The sequence below is a fragment of the Ursus maritimus genome, unplaced genomic scaffold (genome assembly GCF_017311325.1).
Source record: "Ursus maritimus isolate PB19 unplaced genomic scaffold, ASM1731132v1 scaffold_22, whole genome shotgun sequence".
NCBI classification, from domain to species: domain Eukaryota; kingdom Metazoa; phylum Chordata; class Mammalia; order Carnivora; family Ursidae; genus Ursus; species Ursus maritimus.
Window position 1 is genome coordinate 3,538,449 of NW_024424675.1, and position 20,433 is coordinate 3,558,881.

Genomic DNA, 20,433 nt, shown 5'->3' on the forward strand with positions numbered 1-20,433 from the left:
TCCAACTCTGGTGTTCTTTTTTAAGACTGAGCTATTCTAGTTCACTTGGATTTCCATATGAATTTTAGGATCACCTTGTCAATTTCTACAAAAAAACCAACTTGAATTTTGATGGGCATTGCACTCATCACTTTGCTTTTTGATAGCACTTCAAATGAATATGCTAGTTTATGTTTATGCCACAAAATTTTGCTCCAATAGCAATGCGGTCCCAAGTTTTCCCGTCAAACAATTAGAAAGCTTGAAAAGACATGTTTATTTAGGATATCACATACGGACACAGGGTTTTAGTTTGTTTAATGACTTTATTTCCAACAGTTGTTACTGCTTATTAGTCATAAAAATCATCAAAATCATCGGCAGATGTGTTATGGTTTCTAGGACGTAAAGCAGCTTCAATTTCTGAGTTACTGTCATCAGACTCACCCCAGAAGGCTGGAAGAGAAAACCAGACAGCTATTTAACATCTCTCCACTCTGATCAGCTGGCCTTCATCAGCCGGACAGGTTAATCGGACTGCTGGCCTGCAAAAGGCCTACCAGGGACACCAAGGGGTGAGCCTCACAGATGCCTCTGGAATCTGTGTCAGTACTGCACAGAGTCACACATTTCAGTATGTTCCAAGAAAAACACTGCAGAATCTTTCCTTCCCTTTTTGTGCCCAGCTCCTTACTGCAGGATGGGGCTTTAAGATCAGGATTACCATGGAAGCAGGGTTAGCTGGGTGTTTCATCAGGCCTGGGACCACCTCAGCTCAGCTGCTCCTGCACTTCGATCCCCTCTGGTCTCCACAAGGGCAGAGGGGAGAAGGGAAGGCGTGGTGGAGGAAGAGCGGTGAGGTGTGTGCTGAGACCAGGCCGTGGGTGCACAGTTTACTTGGGAGGTGATCCTGGGAACGACGGGAGGGGCTGGAAGAGTGACGCAGAAGAGAGGAACCCAACAGAGGGTGTGTTAATGAGGAGGTGGGCAGTGCCCAAGGGGGCTCAGTCCTGTAGGGCACCCTCTGAAAAACTCAGAACTCTCCTGAAACTGTCCCAACAAAGAGTAAGGAGGTGGGGTTATTTACTGATCAACTTCCATTTTTCATTGGTTGAGGGTTATTCTCAAGCAGGGCCTCCACTCCCTGGCACTCTGGGAGGCCCTGTGGGGGCTGGGCATGCTCCGGTCGCCAGACAAAGCCCTCAGCAGATGCGCAGCTGCCCACCGCCGAAGGACACAGGCACGCCCAATGATCTCCAAGGTGGCTGGACAGGATGTGGGGGGACCCAGTCCACTACACTGACCATCTCCATGATATCTCCGTGGCACTCACTGCCTGCCATTCTGTGATGATTTCTTATATCCAGCCCCATTTCATTCTTGTACCAACCTGGGAATGCCTCCATCTACTGAGAAAACAGGCTGAGACTGGCCCCAATCACAACATCAGTGGGTGCTCAAGCTACCAGTCCCACCCGGGTTGTTGGACTCACAGCCATGCTGTCAATCACAGCCCACTGGGAAGGGGGTCTAGGCCTACAGGAATAGAGTGAGCCCAAGCTCTGCAGGGGACGTGCCGCAGCGTTGGCATGCAAGGTGGCGGACAGCCTCCCTGTGAGCTGGGGGTTCAAAGCTGAATAGGAGCTCCCAGGAAAAGGGAAGGTACAGCATGAGCAAAGGCACAGAGGTACAAGTGTGGTGTCCAGGTACATCTCATTTTCCGGTGATTCGCAGAGATTGTGTTTTTTACAAATGGAAGGTCTGTGGCAACCCTACATCAGGCCAGTCTATTGGCGCCATTTTTCCAACAGCATTTGTTCACCTTATGTCTCTCTGTCACATTTTGGTAATTCTCTCATTATTCCAAACTTTTCCATTACTATTATATTTCATACAGTGACCTGTGATCAGTGATTATGACTTGCTGAAAGCTCAGATGACAGCATCTTGTAGCAATAAAGTGTTTACTTAATTATTCTTAAAGTATTTTAAATTAATTAATGTTAACTAACATTTTTTAAAGACATAATGCTGTTGCACACTTAAGAGACCGCAGTATAGTGTAAACACAACTTTTATAGGCACTGGGAGAGCAAAAAATTTACTTGGCTTTATTACAATCATGGCTTTATTGCAGTGGTCTGGAACTTAATCTGCAATACCTCCAAGGTATGCCTATATTTGGAAAAAGCTGGTTGTAACTTGACCCAAAGAGGACAAGACCTTGGAAGGAACTGAGCTGGAAAGTAGGGAAGGGCCGGACCACAAAGGGAGAGAGTTACAGACTCTATCCAGCACCTAGTGAGGGGCATTAGTAATTTTTCACCAGAAAGGTAGAAGGTTCAACGAAGTTTTAGATGCTGGTGGCCAGGTGGAGGGCAATCAGGACTTGGGGAGGGGCTGGATGTGAGGAAACCAGTTAAGGAGCCCCGTCATGTCATGAGCAGTGAGTACTTGTGGGGCATTAGCTGTGAGGTCGGGGACAGAGGCAAAAACCATTCCATAAGTAGAATATACCACTGCTGGCAATCAGTTGGATATGGAGGCCAGGATACCCTGCAAATTCATACTTGCAAATTAGAATGCTAAGCCACGGTGCCCCACGGTACCCCCGTGTGTTTTTGGGTCCCAGCCTGTCACTAAAGAAAGGGGCCTCAAGCAGCCCTCTGATCCCCTCAGAGACTACACCACCCCAGGGGAAGCTGCAAGGACCCCCTGTGATCACAGGCACCTTCACAGTCTTTACGTGAGGGTGCAGAAAACAAATAAAAGGTTCCCAACAACTCTCGGTTAAAACACAAAATGAATTCTCTTACCTTTAGACTCTAAATTGGTAGTTAGTTTCTTTTCATTTTCATGTCTGAAAAATAAAGACATAGCCTAAGTCCTGAAAAAATATGACAATCAGACTGGTATTTTTACAATGAGCACATCAGTGAAGAAGCACGTGTGATGCGCTGAAAGGCCAGGCATTTTATGCATGCTCCCCAAGTCTTTTTTTTTTTTAAGATTTTATTATTCATTTGAGACAGAGAGATAAATATAGAGAGAGACAGAGCATGAGCAGGGGAAGTGGCAGGCAGAGGGAGAAGCAGGCTCCCCACCGAGCAAGGAGCCTGACGTGGGGCTCAAACCCAGGATACTGGTATCATGATCTGAGCCCATGGCAGCCACTTAACTGACTGAGCCACCCAGGCGCCCTCTCCTACTCCCCAAGTCTTAAGAGCAAGAAGAAAATGTCAGGACTGCAGCGGCCAGAGGTATTTGCTGATGCCGTGGTGCGTAGGTCCCTACTGTGACAGCATCACAGGGTCCCTGGGTGTGTTCCATGCTGGCTCTGCAGAGACCAGGTCAGACTGCTCCCTCCGGACGCCGCTTGCAGCGCTGGACAAGGAGCACGCAGTCAGTGAGGCAGAGCACTGACTTCCTGTCGACAGCCCTCTCAAAAACACGAACATGCAAAGCTTTGGCACTTTGAGACAAGTTAAAAGTAAAATACTTCAAGTAGAGAAGCCAGGATGGAACACAAGGAGAAGCTGGTGAGGAAGTTAAGACTCATCTCCGTCAAGTCAGTGATGGCGATCCTTGACAAGGGAGTTCAGAATAAACTCTCAGCATGCTTAAGTAAATATCCTAAGGCATGGTAGAGAAAATCCGAAGTGTCCTGGACACTGCTGTGCAGGCTTCTGGGTATCCCATGCACAAAACACTAGTGTCTCCAGTATCTAATACCTGGCAACGTGCTCCTGCCAAGGTATTTGCTGGCTTTCAGATTTACAGATTATTTCATTAAAATGGATTCTGTCCAGTCTTTTAAACAAGTAGAATGAAGGAAAGACAGACCCAATGTGCCCGGTGCCTGCTCCTGGCCGGGGCCGTGGTCCTTTTGACATAGGAAACCCTGTGAACTCAGCTTCTCCCTCCCTATGGCTAACCTATGGCTTAAAAATCTGCCGTTTGCCATAGCTGCCATAAGGTATGGGTTTGTTTGTTTGTTTTCTGTAAAATAAGCTCCACTCAGGCATCATTTTTCTAGCCTCAGTATCTGTCAAGCTTCCGTTAAACTTGGTGCCTGTTTCATGCTCTGCCATGGGACCACCTAGCAGCCTGCAGCTATTTCCCCAGGCAGAGGGGGCAGCCCCACGGCCATCTGAGAGGGCCTGGTGCTCAACAGCAGTCATGGAGGCAGCAGGGAAGGTGGCCACCGCCCACATGGGTCCATCTGACATGAAATATTAGCGCCCCCCCACACACTAAATGCAACTACTGGGTAGTTTGTCTACTGTTTACCTACTTCCCATTCCATGAGGACACTGGTCCAGATGTCAGGGGCAGAGGTGGATTGTGACAATGCTGGTGGGGTACAGAGAGGCTAATTTTCCAGCTGTAGTCCAAATAATGAGAGCTGCAGGGGTAGAGGGCGAGATCGCCAAAGGCTGGGAGAACTGGGAGCACAGGGTGAGGGATGGGTGGCTGTAGGACCCCTGAGAAGGCAGGGCACCTCCTGGATTCTGCTTTGAAAGCTGGAGCAGACCTCACAGGCCAGGATGGAGGAGGAGGAAGAGGTGGGATTTGGTAGCAGGGATCCCTTGGCAAGAGCAAGGGCATAATGGCTGGTGAGCTCAGGCCAGATCCCAACGGCCCCCGCCACTTTTCTGAGCTCCAGAAACGTGGCCCGGTGCTCATGTGCTAACTCTACTTGGCTGCTTCCAAAGTGCTCTGTGGTCAACATGCCCATCCGTGACCAAATTCACGATCTCCCCAGTGTGGTTCCCTTCCCCTGCCAGGCCAGGCCCCTCCTGTCTCAGCCAATGGCACCTGGACCTTCTGTTCCCTCCCCAACCCTTTCCACTCCTGTGCCCTCTTGCATCCAATCAGCCCCTAGGTCCCGCCAATGTGTCTCCCAGTACTTCCTGAAGTCCTTGCTCTTCCCTCTGCACTGCTGTTACCCAGCCAACTACATCAGCATCTCTTGCTTGGACTTTGTAACAGCCCCTAACTGGTGATGCCACAAACACTGTGTCCCCTACAGCCCATTTTCCACTCAGGAGCAAGAGTGAACATGTCAAAACACAAACCTGATCACTCTACTTCCTCCCTAAGGCCCCTCGATGCCTTCCCATTGTTTTTTGACAAAAGCCCTAAATCCTGAACAGCACCTCCAAGGCTGATCCAGACTTGTTTGGGCTCGTCTGCTGCAGCCTCCCCATCCCTCGCCTCCCGCACCGCCACCACTGAGTCCTCATCCATGCTGCCATCTCACACGTATCTGTGTAACTAATGCATGTGTGACCACTCCCCTCCCGACTGTGAGCTCCGTGAGGGCAGAGACCCTACCTGTTTCGGCTCTTGTGGGTAACCCACTGCTTTGCACTTAGTGGGTGCTCGGGGATTATGTATGGAATGAAAAGAGGAATGTTACCAAGAGCAGGGCCCTGCTTAAAGACACTTGACTGATATTTGCTGACACAGTATTTGATTTGCAGGTTTCTACTTAGGGGACTTCAGAATCAGGTTGCTCAAATTCCTTACCGGAAACGTGCAAGAAATACGTTGCAGAACTAAATGTGTGTAGTTCACCCACTGAGAAAGGCAGATCATGCTTCCAGGTGTTTCCTAGTCCATCCCCACATCTTTGGGGCAATTATTTTTCCCTGTGGGAAACCATCTCTGCACGCCCATTCCAAAGTTGATTTGAATCACACATACAATTCTTCAGGTCAACAGTTCTTTCAGAGTCGCACCTAATGTGTGAAGCTCAGATGAGGCCAGTGGGCATGCTGGGAGAACTTTCCCTGGAATACTGGATATGGCCAACTCGTTTAGCTACTATAGCAAATAAGAGAAAAAATCATTTTCACTTTGGAAAATGTAAGAAATGGAAGAGTTAGTCTTACAGGCCATGAGATAGGGTCACCACAGTCCATCATATGTGCTTGGAATCTGACTGCTTCATCTTCCCTGAGAGCATGCAAATAATATTTCCATCTTACCAAGCCCAGGTTGGCAAAGGTTGGCTGTGAAGAGCCAGAGAGCAAATGGCTTGGGTGTTGTGGGCCATATGGTCTCAGTCACAACTGCTCACTTCTCTGGTTGTAGCATGACAACAGCCATGGTCAGTGTGCGAATCGGTAGACGTGGCTGTATTACCATTCAACCTCACTGACAGGCACTACAATTTGAATTTCTTAGGACTTTCACGCAACATTATTCTTCTTTGGATTCCCCACAAGCATTTACAAATGTAAAAACCACTCAGCTTGCTGGAGTGGAGAACCAGGCAGTGGCCAGGCCAGTACTTGGCCCTAGGGCCACAGTGCATCAAGCCTGTGGCATGGGTGACACATGCCATACTTGCAGCCCACCAAAGGGCCTGCCTTTCCTCTGCATGGTCTTTCATGTGTAACTCTTGGAATTCAAGATAGCAGACTTGACTTTTTTCCCTGGAACTTGACTTTAGATTTTAGACTTTACTTCTAAATTCTGCAGAATTTCCCAGTAGGTTTGGCTATTTCTCCCCTTAGCTATATAGTGAAGACCATGTACCCATGAAGGGGATGCTTGATTGTTAACCTTCTGCCATATTGGCTTTATCACATAGCTTCCTCTGTCTATCCATCAAGCCGTCTTATTTTGTGATGCATTTCAGTAATTGTTTATAAATTCCCCTGCCGTTGATAAACCAGATTAGGACAACTCTAATCAAAGTCACTTTTGTGCTCATCCTTGCTAAACTTAAGAAGTTAAGGTTGGCCAGGGTCTTAACAGGTTTTATTCTAAGAGCAGCACCTGGCACTACATATGCAATCATGACACAGAATATGAAAGAAATAGTTGAAATTACGTGTGTCAACTGTTCATTTTATAGAAGCAAAAGGCCAACGTAGTTAGAAATAGTTACTTAGTCAACACAGTCAACATCAACACAGCTAGATGGCAAGGCCTGTTCTAAACATGAAGTTTTGCTTTGTGGAACCAGCAAGTAGAGACAAAAATGAGACGTGGAAAACCAATGAGTTTCTAAGAAATCTATTATTAAATTATAGCAGAGCATTTATGCATTATCAATCCAGCGCTTTCACTGTCTGGGTGGTGGGGCCCAGGGAGGCTGAGTGAGGGATGTGTCGTCCCAAGACACACAGAGCCAGCAGATGCAGGGGCAGAAGTGGGACAGAGCTCCTCCCGGCACACTCATACTTCCCAAAGGCACACGTTGCAAACACCTATCCCCACAGACACTGGTGAGAAGTGGTCACACAGCAGGGTGGGGAGAGCCTAAGTTGGGACAGCTGACCAGTGCAGGACTGCTGATGGGAGACACTGTCAACTCTGGCGCCAGACAGCCTCTACCCCCAGTGCTCAATTCTGCTCTCTGTGTGGCCCTGGGCAAGTCCCCTGTCTCTCTGAGCATACATTTTCTTCTGCAAAATGGGGGTAGTAAGACCTTCCTTGCAGTGTCCTGGTCAGCTTCGAGACAATCGTGCTCAAAAGCCCACATATGGCAGACCTCGGGGAGCGGGCCTGTCACATGGTCGCAGCTTATGGGTGAACAGGGGCTTGTGCTTGTGTAGTCACAGGGTCTAAGCAGAGATGACAGGTCCTCTGGCACAGTGGCCAAGGAAAGGGAAAGTCTGGGGACAGACTGAAAGGAAACAGGCCTGAGATGCACGAACTCTCCTCTTCGAGGAGCCTGATGGGCGGGAGGCCTGGGGACGGGGGAGAGACAGGGAAACTCCCTCTGCCATGCCTGGCACACACAGGTGGGCAAAGCATCTCAACCCCTATGGGTTGTTCATTCGTTTGCTCACTCACTTATTCACTCTCTCATAAATCCCATACAGTTGACACTACACATCAGCTCTGTGCTGGGGCTGCAGCAACAAACAAGACACATTTCACCTCTGCCTGGGCCTCTCATGCTTCAGTGGGGAGACAGTCACCAAAATAAGAACTGTGACACAAGCCAAAAAAGGCAACTGCGGGTGGGCTGAGAATTGACAGCAGTGAAATTAGGGGACAACATCCAGGCCCCCAACATGTACCAAGAGCCCACGAGCCCTTGTCAAATTCAGGGCCAGGAGCCAGACATCTTTTCCCCAACGGACAGGATGGCAGTCAGGTAAGGACCCCAGGAAGGCACTCTAAGTGTGCACACCCAGTGTGCTTCCTGGAAGCCAAATGCAGAGTGTGTGAGCAGAGAGCATGAAGTCAAAACTGACTGCAAGAGTCTCCCTTGGGAAATGTGCACATGCACATGGCTTTCCCTCTTCTACACGCTCCTGCAGAGATATCTGTGGAATGCATGATTCCCTGGGGCTAGCGTACATGATGCTGCCCAGAGGCGAGGGCATCTAAGACAAATGCCTGACTGAACGGTGGAGCTATATACAGATGTTCACTCACTCAGCAAGTCCAATGGTTACTGAGCACTGGTGACCGAGAAAAGTCCCTCAAGCCCCAGTGAGGGGCTCACCCTGGGGACAAGGTACCTGCAAATGGCTACCACCCCTATGCTACAGATGATGTTAGAAATAGCCATTGGCCACAGGACAGGCATCTTGTATGACCAGATCCTCTGCGTAGGAAACATTTAGAAGGTTAGTAGTTTTAATCCTTGACAGTCTAATAGGCATCGGCCAGGTGAAAGAGTGGGGCAGAAGCATTCCCGCAGAAGGGCAGGACTAGAAGCCGGGGTACATGACCCAGCAGGTTGTATGAGGGCATGATGTGAGGCTGTCCAGTGGGCACAGGGACGTGGGGGAGCAGGCTGGGGGGCACTGCAGATGAAAGGACACGCGCTGCTTGAGTGCAGGTGTGGACAACGGGAACCCTTGACGGTTCAGCAGCAAACCGTCAGGCTAGGGTGTCAGACACTCAATTCTTGGCCCTGTGGGAGGAGGAATCTGGAAAACAGACCTGGGGGATGCCCTAATATTAGTAACAAAAAGACTCTCAACCTCATGGTCAATATTGTTTTAAAGGAAAAAAGTGTCCCGGCCTGTTAACAAACTACCCAAGTTATTGTGACTTGGAGGTCATGTCCGTGGAGTCTGCCAATGAGACTAGGATCCCGCCAAGGGCAGGGTCTATGGTGTTGGGGACAATGAGGAAGGGCTCCTAGTGGGAAGTGCCCTTCCAGTTCTAGGCTCTTACCCTAAGACTGAAAATAACTAACTAATGAGAAGACGTGATCTCTAGACTCTGAATTCTAATTTTTAATGATTTGACTGTTAGCTAGAATCAGTATTAAAATGTTTCAAAAAGCATCTTCAGCTAGAATTTTCCTAAGAGACATATATTTCTGAAAAATAGAAGGCATAAAATAATTCAGAAAGAAAAAACCCCCATGAGTATGCCAATAAATCTCTGTAAATAGTAATTTTAAGTTTTAAGAGCAGACCCGAGGCCAACAGTTTTAATTTGACAAAGTCCGAGCGCCCCCTGATGGTTAGCCAGGGCATCCGCAGCAGACGCCATTTTTTTTTAGCTGCCTGGGGTCAACTTGTTAACTCCTTCCCTTAAGCTAGTCAAGCAAGTGACTGTTCTTCCGTGCTCTGTGTGGAAAAAATAAAGTATGTGGGTTTGCGAGGAGAAACATGTAGGATATTTAGGCAGCTGCTTATTCAGTAGAATTTAAGGAGAATGCAGATTTGTTAAGCCAGAGATGGAGAACAGGGGCTTTAGTAAGAGAACCTAAAGGACTTCCAGGAAAACTGCATTTTTATTTCACCGGTACCGATTCCTTGTGATCCTTCTATTATGCCAAGGGAAAATGGCATAGTGACCAGGCAAGAAGAGAGATACCACGGTCCCCACCAGAGCATCAGGTGCAGCCTGGCGCCCTCCACTGGCCATGCCTGTGGCTGCAGGGTGGGCACAGAATGCCACCCACAGCGGCCCTGCCAGGGTGCCGCAGCTGGGTGACTTCTGCTACCTTTCCCCCAGGCAATTATGTGGCAAGCACATATCCTTTTCTTTCCATAAAATGTTATCTCGATCCAGCCGGTAAACTGAAGTTACACGGCAGGCTGTTAGAATATACTCTCCATTGAATAAATGGATCCCGGAGCGTGAAAACCGCTTCCTGGGGAAGGTAAAGCGAGACAATGTTTGCAGAGGAGAGGAAGCTCTGGCATGCACCCCTGAACAAAAGGGAACAAGTGGTCTTTACTCGGAGAACGGCTTCCTATTAGGACTCACTCCTTCGTACATTATGCCTTTCATCCCCACTCAACCACAAAATGATTTTGCTGAAGCAAATACAATGGTAGAAAAAGATTTACACTGAAAGAATCTTTAATAATAAACTGTTGCCGATCTGCCTACTTGCCCGTGATTTATAATACAATAAACATCGGATTCTATTACGGCTCATGCACTGAAGCTGCTGCTCTGAAAAACGGAATATGAAAGCACCCGGATCCCACCACCATCACAATGAAATGAGCATGTATAAATGTGCTAAGAGTATCTCTTTGCATCTTTTATAGCTTGTGTGTATTAATCTGTAACGCTTATTAAGAAAGTCATTGCTATGCAAAGCAGCACCCAATCCCTTTCTCTGGCTTTTCAACAGAGTGCACTGTTTAGCCAATAGGACGGACCCTCTGGCCCTCATTCTGCATTCATCACAGGCAACATTTGCACAATGTATCTCTCAAAGGCGGCTGAAAAGAAGGCCTTAATACTCATGTAAACAACTGCAAACCAATTACTTAATGAATCAGGCCCACACATAATGAGGTGCAGACAAAGAGCTATAAATGCATTTTTGCACCCAAGCCGCTGCTTTAAAGTAAAATCCCTCAGCTGTAGTTTGGGCTTAACTAGCACATCATAATTATTGTCTCTAGGACATCAGAGGAAGCCATTTTTTTTTTTTTTTAAGGTCCAGCAGGGTCTTTTTTTTTTTTTTTTTGAGGTTGCTCATCAGCTCACTGACAAAATAGAGCAAAGAAGAATTTTTAAAAGTGCTACAGCAGCACTGCACTGTTATGTTTATTCTCAAGTACTGGGTTTCGAGACCACTTGTAAAAGCAATAAAGCACGAGGAGTGACTGCAGTAAGTGGGATCCTTAAATGTAAGCCTCTAAGAAATTTCAGTGAATCCAGGCACAAACAGCAAACCTAGAGCTCTCCAAAGCCCAGGGTGCTGCACTAACAATACCAAACCCAGCACAGGAACCATACTGCGACAAACAGCATGCCTAACCCACACAATCAACACCCGGGCCTTTTTATCACTGGGTTATTATCAAGGGTCTAGAACCAAAGGTTCCTTGAAGACTTTTTTTTTTTTTCTTTCCTTCTTAAAGGGGGGTGATGAGACGACTTGTAATTTATTTAGAAAATTAATTTCATGCAGGAATGATAGGTCCCTGCCTCAGAATAGTGGGGGAAGAAAGTGTGAATTTACTTTAGTGAAATACAGACACAAGACTGAGGAAATGTTCTTGGGGCCCAGCTGCTTTTTTGAATGTATTTTAAAACTGCCTCAAGTGTGTATACCTATAAAGACAAGTTAAAGAAGAATTGAGCTTTTTCGTGCCCCTAAGACATAATGGAAAAGAGCACTTCTAACAATCCTTAACAACTACAGCATGTATTATTGAGCCAAACGTAACAGGAAGCCCTGAAACTACCTGTAGAACTCACTACATTTACCATTTCCTTTAGAAAAAGACCCAGAACTTGAATTTACAGTATAATCCAAAAAATATAACCCTTTAGTACTCTTCCTGTCCCATGATTCATTTCCTCCCACTTCCTTCAAAAACAAGGATGAAAACCCAGGTATTACAGATGCTAATTTCTGAGAACTACGTGAGTGATTTTCTAAAATTGAACTTGTCAGGTTTCTAAATGCAACAATCTAATTTTAGAAAATCAGTCTCATTTTGAGATATTCCAAGTCCTAAAAATATTACGATGTTTTTCAAAATATAAGTGAAAGCAGGAATTTTTTTTTTTTTGCATTTTAAAAATACTAGATTTCTAGGTCAAATCACTTTATCTTATGGGATACTATATGTGACATTAGAAATGTAAAGTTTCTGTTTTAAAATTTCATCAGGGTAAGAAGTTAATTCAAATGTAACAAAATCATCTAAAGGACATTGCTTTAATGAGAACTGTTATCACAAAAGGAAATTTGTGCGGTTTTAAGCAACATGCAGCTCGAGGCCAAAATGGTAGGTATCTCCTCAGACAACTGCTTCTATTCCCATTGATAAATTCTTCCTGACCCAACACCACTGCATGGTCAGTATTTCATGTCGACGACAAATCCAGCACACAACTCACCAACTCACTTACTGTTGCCTGGAAAACTGATGAGAAGCGCTACAGTTTCCACAGATGTGAAAGGATAAATTTTGTTTTTTATGGACAATAAGCAGGGAAGTCGCAGGAAAGGAAAGGGTAACCCAGCGCAAAGGCCTGGTGAAAAAGAGGAATACGAAAACAAATCCCTAGCAATTGCCAGTATATATGTCAGCCGCCTCAGGAAGAAGAAACAGGCCACTTTATTTCTTTTAAGGCCCGATGTTTTCTCTCTGCCCTTTCCCGACACCCTCCATTGTGTGGTCTCTAAGCAGCCCTACTGCGAGCAGCTGTAGACGCTAATTTGTGGTTCACTGAGGTGTCAATTGAGTCTTAAACCAACGAAACAACAGCTGCAAAACAATGCTTGGCTCTGGTGCAAATATTTTCAAAGGTAGACTGAAGTTTCAACTGTTATTTCAGATCAACAAAAACCCAAACCGTAAACTTCCCTTGAGTCACACAACAAAATAATATGCAGCCAGAGTTTCATTCATTACAGAGTGACATTTCTCATCTTGTTGCTGCTGTTCAGAAAGGCTTTCACGACTTTACCTTGACAAAGGACTTCCTTCGGTCGATGAAAAACTAGCCTCCGAAGCGATTTTGTTAGTTGTCTTTGTCTGGAATGTCCCGCTGCCAATGTTCAAACCTGTGATAAGCACAAACGTGGAGAGTGAGTGCTGGCTGCCATGCAGTGAAGAAACGCACTGAATGGAGCAGCAGCCGCACAATAACTTTGGTGAAACAAAAGTCCACGGGGAAAGATGCTGTTCAAGCCACAGAAGGCAAGGCAGCTTCTGAGGCAAGAAACAACATGTTGGCAGAATACTGAAAGGAAGTGTGTGTGTGTTTGTGTGTGTGTGTGTGTGTGTGTGGTGGGGTGGGGAGGTGTGTTCCTGGGACACACAGAAGCCACAAAAAGTAAAAATCTCTCAAAGAACTCTATTTTAAATGACCAAGATACACGTGTACACGCATGGATCTCTCCCCTGGCACTAAGCACTGATAATACACCTTGCTGTAACACGTGGACACCAGCAGTGAGAGATCACCGAGATGACGGTGCTGGGAACCAGGTCTCAGAAATCACTGACACCCCAGGGTGACAGTTACCCCTCTGCCGAATCCCCTTTTTTCCATCTTGTAGAGGAGAATGAACCTTCACTGAAAGTCATCAAGGCTACTCTTTAACCAGCCTGAAAATATTGATGGGGAAGATGCACAATCCACCTCTTCCCTGGAGGGGGAACCAGACCTCCCCCCACAGGGCAGGCCTGACCTCCACCTCCTGGGCACCCTTGGATGTGTTGGCTACCAGTCTGATTCCGAACCGGGGGTCATTGGTGTTGCAGATGGAGAGTGCACAGGCATGGCCGAGAAAGGCACTGGACAAGTTTCTGACCTGTAACCGGCTTGCCTCACAGAACCTCCACAGCCAAGTGATGCTCTTAACAAGGTGTCCATGTGCGCCCGAAGAGAGTCCCCACATGCTTAACAAGACAAAATCTTTTCAGACATGAAAACGAAGGCATAAGGTTTAAGTGGCTTGCCTTAGTGACAGGTCCAGAGACACAGCCTAAGATATCTGACACAAAAAGTGACTGAAATCTGCACTTCTTCCACAGTTAGATGTAGGGGTGGCTCCCGAGTTCAGGGCGCACACCCCTCCCACTACCTGTAACAAGCCTGTGAGGTCTAACACTGGTGCATAGCTTCCATTTCACTCTGCCCTCCCAGCTCACTTTCTGCTTTTCTTTGGAGCTCAGCGAAGTCCCTGGGATCAGAGTGGGTGTGAACATGAAAAAGTAATCGTCACCAAAGGTAAAATAAATACCAGAAGCAGCATCTACCTACAACGATAGCCAGGACCATGAGAAGCGCTTCTGTGATCCCAGTGCTAGGAAATCTGGAATCTTGCAAAGCACAGTGTCATTTTGAGGATAGTGCCAGGAAAATGAATGCAGGGGTTCCTGATGATACAACCTATCACTTCACTTATGAATAGGTTAATTAATCAACGAATATATAATTATTACTATATTAACAGTACCAACCCGTTTGATAATACATCCAAGGGACTATAACTTATGTCGAATTTACTTATCCTTTGAACCTGTCCAATGAACTATTGCAAATATACTTACCACGAACAGACTTGTGGAGTCACCTTCCAAACGTGTGTGTCTACTGATGGACTCTACTGCTCTGAGAGAGGCCTCACTCTCTTGGAGCCCCATTTGTAAAATGAGGGGTTACAGAAATACTTCCTAAGATCCTCTGGACTCTAATTCTGTGACTCAAATGTGAAGAAGGCGATGAAACGCCCAGTTGAGGGCTCACAAGTGCTGTATCTTTTCAAAGTGCTGAAGACCTGCAGAGGCAGAGGCCCTGCTTTCTACAGCAACAGTTGCAAGGTCTCATGTTTGCAGAGATGAGATCATCACCACCACCACCGCTCTCTGAGGACTTTTCTCTAACAGATGCTGTGCTGGACATTTAACCTGCAGTGACTCACTGAATCCTCAAAACAACCAAAATAACTGAACTTTGTAGCAACTGATTCTAACACTAATATTGTCTAGGAAATAGCTCTCCAAAGACAGCGAAGTCTGATGCACCGTAAGTATGTCCCTCAAAAAAAAAGGGCTGTCTCATGAGATGACTGGGAAATCTGGATATGGACTGGGAATTACATGATTAAAAAAAAAAATAACCACTTATTCCGGTAGGTGAAATTATGACATGGTGGTTTATGTAAAAATAAGAAAGTCATTAAAGCATACTCTAATGCATTTACTTTCACAAAGGGAGCTGAGGTGACTCACACACAAAAAAAGGTGTAATAAGAGAAAAGCCACTGAAAACAATAAAAATACAATAACAGAATGTATGAAAACAGAAAATTACTGTTCCAACAAAAATCTTAGGTTGAAGGATCTATATTTAAGCTTAAAATTTAGCTTTACTGCGATTTAGAGTATTTTCATTTAAAGAACCCGAAGTCCCCCAACATTCTGGGGAGGGAAGGTATCCCGGCATGATGCTCCCATTGGCAATTAAGGAACTGGGAGATGTAGAGAAGAGAAGGAATTTGGGGTGTTTCCAGTGGTACTTGGTGACAAGTTACTATCACGGCATAACAGGTAGAATCCGAGGGTCTGTTTGGGCCGTTGCTATGCTTGGGGCTCCCACATATCCAGGAGGGAAGACTTCAAACTGTCGCTCATTAAGAACTGAAAAAGTACTGGTTTATTCTGACCTGGTGACAGCTTGTTACAAAGCAATCTCCAGAAACCTTCAAAGGATGACCGCCCTTGCCTGAACACAGCACCAGCTGCCCCCCTAGGTCCCCTGGACATTGGCTTTAAGTGCTCAATATGCCCTGCTTACCTGACAGTTGTAACACAGAAACATCCGCCTTTTGGAATCCGTCTTCAGTGTGATTTATATTATCCTGAAGGGTAGACTGCTTCAGCAACTGGTAGGCTTTTGTTTCTACAGATTTAAAAAAAGGCATAGATAACTGAATATCCACATGCAAAAGAATGAATTTGGACCCTTGCCTTACACCACACAAAAATCAATTCGAAATGGATTACAGACTTAAACACAAGACCTAAGACTATTAAATCCCTGGAAGAAAACATAGCAAAAAAGTTTCAGGACACTGGACTTGGCAATGATTTCTTGGATGACACCAGAAACCTAGTTGACAAAACAAAAAATGGACAAGTGGGACCCTAACAAACTTACAAACTATTGCATTTCAAAGAAAAAAATGAACAGAGTGAAAAGGCAACCTACAGAATGGGAGAAAATGATCAAAATAACATATTTGAGTAGCGGTTAATATCCAGAATATATAAGGAACTTCTACAAGTTGATACCACCACCACCACCAAATGACCCAGTGAAAACGTGGGGAAATAACTTGAACAGACCTTTCTCCAAAGAAGACATACAAACAGCCAATAAACACAAGAAAAGATGATCAAAATCAATAATCATTAGGGAAATGGAAATGAAAACCACAATGAGATAATCACATCTGACCCACCAGGATGGCTACTATCAAAAGAACAGAAAATAACAAGCGTTGACAAGGATGCAGAAAAGTTGGAACCCTGTGCACTACTGGCGGGAGTGTAGAACGGGGCCGCCACTCTGGAAAACACTACAGAGGTTCCTCAACAAGTTACAAATAGAACTGCCACATGATCGAGCAATCCTACTTCTGAGTATATATCCAAAAGAATTGAGAGCAGGATCTTGAAGAGATACTGGCTCACCCATGTTCACTGTAGCATTATGCACAATAGCCAAGAGACAGAAGGAACCCAAATGTCCACCAATAGATGATAAATAGAGTGCAGCATAGACATACAACTGAATATTAAGCAGCCTTTAAAAAGAAGGAAATCCCGACACAGGCTACAACATAGATGAACTTTGAGGGCATGATGCTAAGCGAAATAAGCAGTCACAAAAGGACAAATACTGTATGAGTCTGCTCAAATGAAGTATTGAAAGTAGTCAAAATGATAGAAACAGAAAGTGGAAAGGTGGGGCGCCTGGGTGGCGCAGTCGTTGAGTGTCTGCCTTCGGCTCAGGGCGTGATCCTGGCGTTCTGGGATCGAGCCCCACATCAGGCTCCTCTGCTGGGAGCCTGCTTCTTCCTCTCCCACTCCCCCTGCTTGTGCTCCCTCTCTCACTGGCTGTCTCTCTGTCAAATAAATAAATAAAATCTTAAAAAAAAAACAAAACAAGAAAGTGGAAAGGTGGTCACTAAAGGCAGGTGTGAAGGGGAAGGGGAAATCAGTGTCTAGTGGGTATAGCAGTTTAGTTTCAGAGAGCTGTTGCACAACAATGTGAATGTATTTAACACTACTGAACCGTACACTTAACTTGGTTAAGATGGTAAATTTAATCTTTATATATTTTTTATCACAGTTAAAAAAAAAAGTAGAGTGACCAGACATCCCCATTTGTCCATGATGATTCAGGTTTATGCCTCTTGTCCCAGTATAACTATTAATAGAATCCCTTTTTTTACCAAATGTTTCCTTGTTTGGATAGTGACTTATCTGGTCACCCAGACCAAATGCAGCATGTTGGCACAGCACTGACTAAAGAAAAAAAATACGTAAAAAACATTAGAATACTGATTGGATAGATGATGATACTGATAAATTATTATTAATTGTTTTAGTTGTGGGAAAAAAGACATAAATACAGAGTATTCTTTTTTTTAAGTTATTTATTTATTTGAGAGAGAGTGACAGAGAGCATGAGAGAGCAGGGTGAGGGGGTGGGGGGCAGAGGGAGAAGCAGGCTCCCCGCTGACCAGGGAGCCCAATGTCGGGCTTGATCCTGGGACTCTGGGGTCATGATGTAAGCGGAAGGCAGATGCTTAACCGAATGACCCACCCAGGTGCCCCAATAAAGAATATTCTACCACCCAGAGAGAAGTGTCTTAAATTCTTCCTATGATGTTAACACTTTTCAAATGCATGCAAATTATTTGTCTAAAAACTGTCACTCTTTAGAGATTCTGAAAACAAACAAAAAACAATTCTGCAAATAAACAAAAAACAATTTAGTTGAACCTAGGTTTCAAGACTTGAAGACAAGTTGTAGGAGTTAATCTGAAGTGGCCAAATTCCAGCCATTATTTTGAGTGGGGCTGTGGGTAAGGCTCCACATCCTAGTGAAATGGTTTCTCTCTTCTCTGGGCCTTGCAGAAGCCACTAGAGGAACGAATCCAAGAGACAGCACTGATTTCCTTGGTCTCCTGGTCCCTCCAGGGCACCCCTGGCTCTGGAGGGCAGTGAGGATCGAGAAAGGGCTGGGTGAGGGCAGGAGGGCCAGGAAGATCAGCAGCCACAGGATGTGCGCAGAGGTCCGCAGCTGAGAAAATTGAACTAGGTTTATTGTAGGGACGGAGCAAAACCAGGTGCCCCAGAGGGATCAGCAGCAGCACGGACCTGGCCCAGGTCCACAGGACAGGGGGCCCTGCAGGGCTTCTAATCATGTCTGCCTTGAGTTAACGGGGGAAGACTGTTGGGAACAAGCATGAATAAAAACTACGTAAAGGACCCAAGTGACACAACCTTCCCTATCACCTCAAGTCTCCAGGATACCTGAATGAAACTGACAGCATAGACATAACAAAACAGGATCCGTGGCTGTATCTTCAATGTGGCCACAAAAATAGAAGGATTCCTGCTGTCAGCACCAGGGCTGCATTCCTGCATTTGCTGGCTCCATTTAAGAACTTAACCATGAGCCCCTTATTACTGGATTAAAAGTACCATCACAGTGAAGAATAAGAATACAACTTCTCTTGCCCTACTGAGACTCAATCAAGATAAAAATAAGTATTGAAAATGAGCATCATATTTTAGAATGCTAAATGATGTATAATTAAAATATGTACAGGGGCGCCTGGGTGGCTCAGTCGTTAAGTGTCTGCCTTCGGCTCAGGGCGTGATCCCAGAGTCCTGGGATCGAGCCCCACAACAGGCTCCTCCGCTGGGAGCTTGCTTCTTCCTCTCCCACTCCCCCTGCCCGTGTTCCCTCTCTCACTGCCTCTCTCTGTCAAATAAATAAATAAAATCTTAAAAAAAAAATATGTACAGATCAAGGACTCTTAACTCCGAAAATAATAAATTCCAAGGCAACATTTTTAAACACTGTTGGATTATGAAATCAGTTTGGCACATTGGAACCAGATTTGTAAAAATTTTAATACAGAAAACACCAGATGCAGTGCATGCAGAATGGGAAAGTACTGTTGTGTGTCCTCTGTGTGTGTGTGTGTGTGTGTGTGTGTGTGTACACATGCTGGCCTGGGACAGAAGGAGTTTCTTGCTGTAGATTAGTCTCATTGTCCTAGGGTGGCTCCAATAGGATGGCATCATAATACTCTCTAATTAATCCTAATGTCCATATTACTTCAGACTTGTAAGGTTATTTGGGGAAAGGGGAGATATTAATAACATCAAAGACGAAGCCTCTGGATTCTAAGTAGGTAAAACATCACTGTAAAGGAAGTGAAAATGCACTGTTTTGTTTTTATTTGATAAAAACTTTCCAGCTTTTAGGATCTAAGTCCAGAGCATAATGACCCTGTGCTATTTCTGCATTCATTCAATTACACTTAATTGGTCAAGGAAGAGATAGCAAAGACAGACATTTAACAGCAACAAAACACACAGGCTCTGGGCAGCTGGAGGCTGGAATTGGGGTTCGTCTCCTCTATTATCTTAAAGTAAATCATTTCACTCTAGTGGGCTGGGTCTCCTGCTTCTCAGAGACCAGGAAGACATGTGCCTTTTATTTTCAGGAGAGGGTTTTTGCGAAAAATGGCATGCTGGTAGATGAAAGGTAATTTCAGATTTGGGGGGATTAAATGTTCCATCCAAATATTAAACAGTACTGATATTGTTACTGGTCTAAGTCTAGCAAGGGAGAAATGTGAAGTGAGTTCACTCTTAGCAGCAAGGGACCATTTTACTACTCTGGAAAGATCAGTCATTTCCTTGCTCTACATACTTTGTATTGTTTTCCTTTCCTTCTTCGTCTTTTTTCAAATTGAGGTATAATTGACATACACCATCATATTAGTTTCAGGTATACCACATAATGACTCCGTATTTGTATGCACTGTGAAATGATCACCACAATAAGTCTAGTTACCATCCATCACCTTAATAGTTACATTTTTTTTTCTTCTTGTGATGAGGACTTTTAAGATCTACCTTCCCTTTCCCTCTTAAGGGACTTGGGTTCTATAACTGGTCTGTGGCCTTTCCCTGCAAGGCTGCTCCAAGTCTGCTTTGAGAGATAGCTCCCCTCTCCTGTTCCATTCAACCAGAGCCCAACCCCCTTCCCAACCATGGATCCTCACTAGGGTTAGGTTTACTTCTGTGGCCTTTCTCTAATAAGTCGCTGAAGCCTACCCAGACACATTTTATCTGTAGCTGCCCTGACCTAGTGATAGAGGGTTTTGGCAAAATCAAGCTGAGGATTGCTGGGCACATCGCCTGCCCCATCCCCATGCATGATTCCTTCAACTGTTTAATGGCAAAGTGAAGCTTAAAAGGTAAAAGGATTAAATGCATTCACTTG

The 20,433-nt window shown here is 45.3% G+C and overlaps 1 protein-coding gene across 1 annotated transcript in view; it reads right to left on the minus strand.

Moving 5' to 3' along the window:
* Positions 1-285: 285 nt before the first annotated feature.
* KIZ (kizuna centrosomal protein) overlaps positions 286-20,433 on the minus strand; it is a 126,341-nt gene continuing 106,193 nt past the window's right edge. Inside the window, exons 11-14 of the mRNA XM_040637899.1 lie at positions 15,694-15,798; positions 12,856-12,952; positions 2,796-2,839; positions 286-435 (exon numbers count right to left, since the gene is read on the minus strand). Coding sequence (XP_040493833.1) covers positions 332-435; positions 2,796-2,839; positions 12,856-12,952; positions 15,694-15,798 — 350 coding nt within the window. The 3' untranslated portion in view covers positions 286-331. The remainder of the gene's footprint in view (positions 436-2,795; positions 2,840-12,855; positions 12,953-15,693; positions 15,799-20,433) is intronic.